The 7925-nt window shown below is 44.4% G+C and overlaps 1 protein-coding gene across 1 annotated transcript; it reads right to left on the bottom strand.

Moving 5' to 3' along the window:
* LOC124409158 lies at nt 1-909 on the bottom strand. Its single transcript, XM_046886574.1, has one exon. It carries the CDS (start codon nt 907-909, stop codon nt 1-3), a length of 909 nt encoding a protein of 302 aa, XP_046742530.1.
* Nucleotides 910-7925: the final 7016 nt, after the last annotated feature.

Below are 7925 nucleotides of genomic sequence, written 5' to 3'. Positions count from 1 at the left end.
TTAATAAATGATTCCAGCTTCCCGCAATTCTTCGAGAATCGACATAATTTCGTTGTTGTGACTTGTATTCCCAGCCGCTTGAGATGCCGTGAGCAAACGAAGACGTTCCACCAACTCGTTTGCGTCGTCCCAGAAAATATAATCTGTTTTAACACCCTGTCGCGTAACCCAAGCCTGAGGTAGCAAAACACCTTTGCCCGTACGCTTCGATGACGATGGTGATGATATATTGATGTTGAGCAGCTCTGCAATTAGGTGCTTGAATTTGGCGCTGGGGGTGTTTCGGATAGGCTCGGTGGCGCTGCAATACTTTCTGTGAGCATTTGTTGCGAGAAGGATGTTCTTGTAATTCTTTTTGTCGTTGGGGGTAACGTGAACGCTATTCGGCATCTTCTTGAACAACAACTCCAGCAAACCTTGAGTTTTCGGGTAGACTGTACTCCCTATGCGGATGGAATTGCGCTCGAAGCTTATCGGTGAGTCACCAACCATCAGCCCGGCGGTAGAAAGGTTCCGTACCCCGTATAAAGTATCCAGCTCGTTCTGTCTGTTTTTATCCTCGAGCGTTCTAAGATATTCATCTTCTAATCCTGCAGATGATTCTGTGATTGTTTGATCCTCTTCATCTGCAGTTGCAAAAGAATCTTCAGCTTCAGATTCCATTTCGTTCTTCGGTTCATCCATCGTTTCAGTTTTGATTTCTTCCTTCACCTCCTGCTTTACAGGTTTCGTGTCTCGAGAGACGTTGACTAATTCCTGCAGCGGGGTTACCACAGGTTTGAAGACATCCTTCATTGTTTCCTGCAGCGACTCTTTTCCCGTCTTGAGGATTTTATGCTTCCGTCGAATTGCATTACTCGCTTGAGCAATACGGCGCAAGACTTCTTTTTCCTTCCAAATTTCCTGCATGTTGACACAACTAGCTCAGCAACGCTACTGTTTCGTTTCCCTCGATGACCGTGTACTTTATTCCTTTGTCATGTTTATAAAATTGTCGAATCCCTTCCTATATCGACCGTTGTCGAGCTCTCGATCCTTGTCGATCACGAGGAACCCATATTTGTCACCGTTCCAGCATGCCACACACAAGTCTTTAAACTCTGTGTACGTCATATCGGTGTTTACGTGATCGTTGTATACGTGTCTCAGGTTCATTTCGTCTTGTTTGAATAAGACCAGCAGGTTAGTGTTATCGCGTACGAGATGCTTGGGGATCCGCACGTACGTCTGACAAAGATAGAAACAGTCTACGTCATGATGTCTACCCATGCAAAAGTATGCGCGTACGTTGTCCTGCTTCTCGCACGCTACGTCATCGAATGTCATGATTGAGTTAGGTTGCGTCTCTTTCGGTGCGATGACGTGCTCATGCTCGTTAAAGGGGAAGTATTCAACACCGTCGACGCTTTCAAGCACTTGACTGAGAAACTTGTATTTCGGTTGATTAAGAGATTTTGAGTAAACGTACAGGTTTTCAAACCTCAAACCGTTCGGATGCGTTATAAGTGAGAACAATGCGTTGGTTTCGCCACAGTTAGAAGGTCCACAAAATACCGCACGTACACTACTCGGTAACAGTTCACCGTGGCGTTTTTTCGGTTTTTCATTTTGCTGCGTATATTTGTCAAAGTTCACCACAGGTAGCTTGATCGATTGTGTCTCAAACTTCATCTCGAACGTGACTGCTCGATTTTCTATAAATGCATCGTTTATAAGGACTTTCCCTCAGTCGAAGAGCGAACATGATTGTGCACACACGCGATCGTAAGCGATCCTCGAAAAAACGATCACGTGGGAGAGGATTGGTGAATAGCATCATCAACAAACTCCCTATCGAGCTACATGTTCCCGGTTACCAATACTGCGGTCCTGGTACAAAGTTGACGAAAAGACTCGCGAGAGGCGATCCTGGTATCAATCCTCTCGACGCAGCGTGTAAGGAACACGATATAGCATATTCGAAAAATCGTGAAAATCTCGAGGCTAGAAACGTCGCGGATAAAATATTAGCCGAGAAAGCCTGGAAACGGGTTTTAGCAAAAGACGCAAATTTAGGTGAAAAAGCAACCGGTTGGGCTGTAGCGAACACGATGAAGGTAAAAACAAAGTTAGGCATGGGTTGTCGAAAACCCAAGAGCGTTCCCTTGAACAAAATCATACGCGCGGCAAAGCAATCCATGATACCGAGCCACAACGCGAAAACAAGCATCAAATCTGCACTGAAAGGTGCTCGAGAAGCTGTGAAAAAAGAAGGTGGTAAACATAACGTGCGATCACCGCGCATTCTACCGGTACCCTCAAAAGTTGGTGGATTTTTACCTTTTCTCATACCAATTTTTGCCGGTCTAAGCGCTACGGGTGCATTAGCGGGGGGTATTGCAGGTATAGCAAAAGCTGTCAACGATGCGAGCGCGGCTAAACGAGAATGAGAGGAAAGTAATCGGCACAACAAAACAATGGAAACGATCGCATTGGGTAAAGGTCTCCATCTCAAACCGTACAAGAAAGGTTTTGGTCTTCATCTTTCAAAAAACTAAATGTGACGCTACCACGCCGAGCGTTAACCAATTAAGATTTGTTGAAATATGCAAAACTTATGAAAATTCCGTATTTCCGAGGTATTTTTATGCGAAACGAAATGCCCAAAACGGACCGCGTAAAAACGAGGCAGCCGTCTTGACGATAAAGACGGTCCTGAGACACACTGGGTTGCGTATAAGAAACGTGGCAACGATGTCATCTATTTTGACAGTTTCGGTCATCTTCAACCTCCGTTGGACCTCGTGCAATATCTCGGTGTTGGTAGCGTGAAATATAACGATGAAAGATATCAAGATTACGGTACGTTCGATTGCGGACACTTGTGTCTGAAATTTCTGAGCGGTGAGCTATATAAACGTCGTACATAATTTAGTGAAGGCAGTCTAACACTTGCAGCCATGGATGATTCGTTTACGTTAACGATATCGGGAACGTCTTCGATTCTCGAAGCGCAATATTTTCCCCCGATCGAACTTGCTTCAGACAAAAATTACACTCTCGGTCTCGTTGAATTGTTAACCTTCAATTCCATTCCCAACGTTGACGCTGGCCACAATAAATTGTACATAGGTGATAAGGTAGTCACCATATCTACCGGCAGCTATGAAATTGAGGATATCGAAAAGTATGTTCAAGACGCTGTGAAGAATACAGACATTGAAATCAGCATCAAACCTAACAATAATACGTTATGCAGCGAAATCAAATGTAACCACGTCGTGAATCTTGAGCCTAGTGATTCTATTGGTCAGCTTCTTGGATTCACACCGCGTGTATCGACGGCTAACCAAACTCACCAATCGGATATGCCTGTAGCCATTCTCAAGGTCAACGCGTTGCGAGTCGAATGTAGCATTACAACGGGTGCCTACGGTTATGAGCGCAAAGTTCATACTATTCACGAATTTTTCCCCATCGTTCCACCGTGGTATAAGATCGTGGAAGTGCCGTCGCACGTCATTTATCTTCCGATCACCGTAAAGACCATAGATCACATACAGCTTCGGTTAGTAGATCAAGACGGAGACTTGGTTAATTTTCGCGGAGAAGTTATAACTGTGAGACGGCACATCAAATCGTAATAAAATATGGGTATTGTATATAACAGATTACCCAACAAGAGTTATATTAGTAAGGCGGCATGTCCCGATCAAGTCAGTCATCGATCGATTCCCAAACCGTTAACACGTCAAAACGTGGAATTCCTGATAGCTCTGGGTCTAAAAGTGACACCTTTTGGAAGAGGAATTTCCAACGAATAAAACTGCGGTTCTGCTGTTTCGTTGTCTGCTACGTACCATGGAGGAGGAAATCTTGAGCATTCAAACACCCGTCGCCTTCGATGAGTCGATCGCTCACCAAGAAATACATGCACACAAGCCGTATGCGTCATCAACTTTTAACAACAGCGACGAGATTCGCATCACCGTTCAGCATCAGGATTTATGCATATTACCAAGCAAGAGTTCGCTGCATATCTCGGGAAAATTGGTCAAATCAGATGGCAGTCCAGCAGCGGTTACAACCCTGGTCAATAATGCCATCTGCCATCTGTTCGAAGACGTACGGTACGAGCTAAACGCTGTAGAGATTGACAAATGCAAAAACGTTGGTCTAACCAGTCTGCTGAAGGGTTTCGCCTCGCTCAACCCTGGTCAGAGTTGGCTTATGGAAACCGCTGGATGGCTCGATGTTCGAGAAACGAAAAAATTAACTAACGCCGATGGTAACTTCGATGTGGTTATTCCCTTGAGCATGATATTGGGCTTTGCCGAAGACTATCGCAAGATCATCGTCAACGCGAATCATGAGCTGATTCTCACAAGATCAAAGAGCGATTCAAATGCCATTGTTCAAAATCAAGACGAAGACTTTCGAGTCGTGATCGATCAAGTGGAATGGTTAGTACCGTACGTGAAGCTTTCGGACCAACGAAAAATTGCTCTGTTGAATTTCATCGAGAAAGATACACCTGTCTCCATGAGCTTCCGCAGTTGGGAGATGTACGAATATCCTCTGCTACCGGCAACCACGAAACACGTGTGGACTGTAAAAACGTCCACTCATTTGGAGAAACCGCGATTCGTTATTCTCGGTTTTCAAACGAATCGAAAAAACAAAGCCGACAAAAATGCCAGCCATCTTGATCACTGTAACATCACCGACGACAAGCTCTTCTTGAATGCCGATTATTATCCGTACGGTAACCTGAACCTGGACATGAGTCATAATCGCTTCGCACTGCTGCACGAGATGTATGCCAACTTCCAGGCTACGTACTACGGCAAGGAACCCGAACCTTTGTTGACAAAGGGCGAATTTCTACAGTACGAACCTCTGATATTCATCGACTGTTCGAAACAAAACGAGGCTCTGAAATCTGGACCGGTTGACATTCGTATCGAATTTGAGGCTAAAAATAACTTTCCCGCCGGTACATCTGCCTATTGCTTAATTTTACACGATCGTATAATCGAGTACAATCCGCTGAGTGGTGGGGTGAGAAAATTGGTCTAAAAACCTTGAAGGCTGCGATTTTCGATTCAGTCTTATTCACGATGGAGTTCATAGTTGACGTGCAAGGATTCAACAGACCAGGCCCTGGTTTTACGCCAAAAGAGTTGGCAGTTATATCAGTCAACGAAGAAACTAACCCGTCAATTTTTTTCTTCCAACCGCCGTACGATTGGAATTCTTTACTCGCTCCGTTTAAGAGCGAAAATTTGTGGCTGTCACGGAATTATCACGGGTTATCCGGGGAAGGCGGTGATGTACCTCTCGAGAAGCTTAATTTCACCGTCGAATGCGTGTCGCTGCGTGACGCGTCAATGGTTTGCGTAAAAGGATTGGAGAAGAAGATTTGGCTGCAGAAAGTTCTAGGCGAAAACGTTGAAGTTGTCGATCTGATGGATTTGAGTTGTCCGTCGTTGCAAAAATTGAACAAAATGTCGGATACTAAATTGAACTGTACACATCACTCTATATCACATCCAAACTGTGCTGCTCAAAACGTATTGTTACTGCGAAATTTTGTGTAGAAATACAAAAGCCTGTTGGCATCTACTCGACCAGTTCTTAATTCTTACTGTCCGGAGCTTGGTGGTCAGGATACCGTTGAATAAGAGCAAACATAAAATACTATACTCTTTATTATCAATAAAAAAAAGTTTTTACCAATATCAACCGTTGATTTAAAACCTCTTCCCTGCTAGTTAAGAGTTAGCGTTAACAAATTTCAGAACCTTCCAGAATTCAACGACGCGCCGAAAACCGATGGACGCAGGCCTCTCGACGTCAAGTCGCGACTCGTCGGACGATTCCGAGAATTGTTTGTCTGCCTAAGATTCCGAGAATCGGTTCAGGGTCGCAGGTTATCTTTCTCACGGCTCCGGAACCTTCCAGAATTCAACATTGCACCGAAAACCGATGGACGCAGGCCTTTCGACGTCAAGTCGAAACTCGTCGACCGATTCCGAGAACTGTTTGTCAGCCTAAAATTCCGAGAATTCGTTCAGGGTCGTCGTATTCAACGTCGCACCGCAATCCTTCGACCTCGGGCGGCTCGACGTCAAGTCGAAACTTGTCGGAGTCATTGCGTAAGCCTCCCCAACGTCGAACTTCCGCCTCGAAACCTCTCGATCGTTGGAGAATCTTCTAGAACTTTCTGGAAGCTATCAACGCGACATGTGCGAGGATTCTTGTTCGAACGTTGGAGGATTCACGGGGGTGCGCTCGAACGTTTGAGAGTTCGCGATTGCGCTCGGTAAGGCAGATTCTCGATCCCGCTCGATCACACTCGATAAGCATGGTAAGGGTAAGAAGTACGGTAACTGACAGAGCACTTCTTACCGACCGGCACGTCAATTTAGAGAATTTCTTACCGACCGGCACGCCAATCTAGGGGATTTCTTACCGACCGGCACACCAATCTAGGGGATTTCTTACCGACAAGGATCAAAACGATGGTAACCCCTTACCGACAAGACTCAAAGTGATGGTAGCGCAGAACGCTGACGGCTCGCCGGAGTGGGGATAACCTTGATGGGTTTGCGTTCGGGCTGGGCGGCGGCGGGGGGAGGGTGCTTTGCCGGTAAAGTAGGTATTTCTACGCAGAATCCCCCTTGTATTGCTACTAATACACCTCAACGCAATGCATAGCGTAGATTGTATACCATATTTGAAAAAAAAATAACAAAACTTTTAAACCAAGAACACGAGGATAGCACTCGCACAGCTGAACTGGCAAAAACTATAACCATTAAGATTGGGGCATGATAAGACGAAATATTGACGTCTCGATAGGTCTTAATAATGGTACAATAGGTTACGTAATTTCCGTATCTCAAGATATCGACGGGCGCGAAATAAAGTCGGTAAAAATTGCTTTAGCATCGGGAGTAGAATATTCTATCGAAAGAGCATCGACGAAGTTTGAAATAATGAACGGTGCATATATATTCAGGGATCAATTTCCACTGTCTCTCAGTTACGGAGTAACCATTCACAAAAGTCAAGGCTTGACTTTAAATAGCGTTGTTGTAGACATTGGCGAGACTATATTCACTTCCGGACAAGCATACGTCGCTTTGTCAAGAGTCAAATAACTCGAAAGATTACATTTGATAAATTTGAATCCGCGGTCAGCGAAGGTTCAGAAATCGGCACTTATAGAGTACAATCGGCTCAGAAAGCTATATAAACCGGAATTGGCTGAAATTAATATTACACGTGTACTGCAATTATTAGTCAAAGACGCTGTATGGTCGCTTTCAACGTATGTACAAGAAATACAAATAGGACAAAATAGTGACGCATTACAAGACTCCTCGCAAACCGTTTTCGGCATCGAAAATGTCGACGGTGTTTCTTGTTACGCCAACGCCACTCTCCACTGCCTGTTTCATTGTCCAAATATTTTATGCGAGCTGATCAAACTGAATAACAACGATGCATTAGAGAAATTAGCCTATTCGTACGTCAAAAATAGAACTAAATTAAATTCACTCGCAGTTCGAGAGTTGGCGGGCGGACATTTCCAAGAAGAAACACAGCGAGACGTAGCCGAATTTTTAATGGCACTGTTAGAAAAGTCTAATACTGTACGTAAAGCAATCGAACATCAGTTGATCACAGCTACTAGATGCAATAATTGTGGCACTAGCTCGGACAACACACAGTCCAATCACATATTAGCTCTACCCGTTACAGACGCACCAGGTGCCAAGTTTCCCAAAAACCTACAGGATTTAATGAATACTACTTTGTCACGATGGTCAAGAATTGACAGTGAATGCAAAAACTGCCACAAAAACGATAGACTACAAAAAACTGTCGTAACTTCAGTCGGAAACATAATTATCGTGCAGTTAATGGTATTTTCTTAT

The sequence above is a fragment of the Diprion similis genome, chromosome 8 (genome assembly GCF_021155765.1).
Source record: "Diprion similis isolate iyDipSimi1 chromosome 8, iyDipSimi1.1, whole genome shotgun sequence".
NCBI classification, from domain to species: Eukaryota; Metazoa; Arthropoda; class Insecta; order Hymenoptera; family Diprionidae; genus Diprion; species Diprion similis.
This window is presented reverse-complemented; position numbering and strand designations above follow the sequence as displayed.

Bases quoted from the DNA above. Each gene is read 5' to 3' on its own strand.
- LOC124409158 (XM_046886574.1), bottom strand. From the start codon at position 909: ATGCAGGAAATTTGGAAGGAAAAAGAAGTCTTGCGCCGTATTGCTCAA.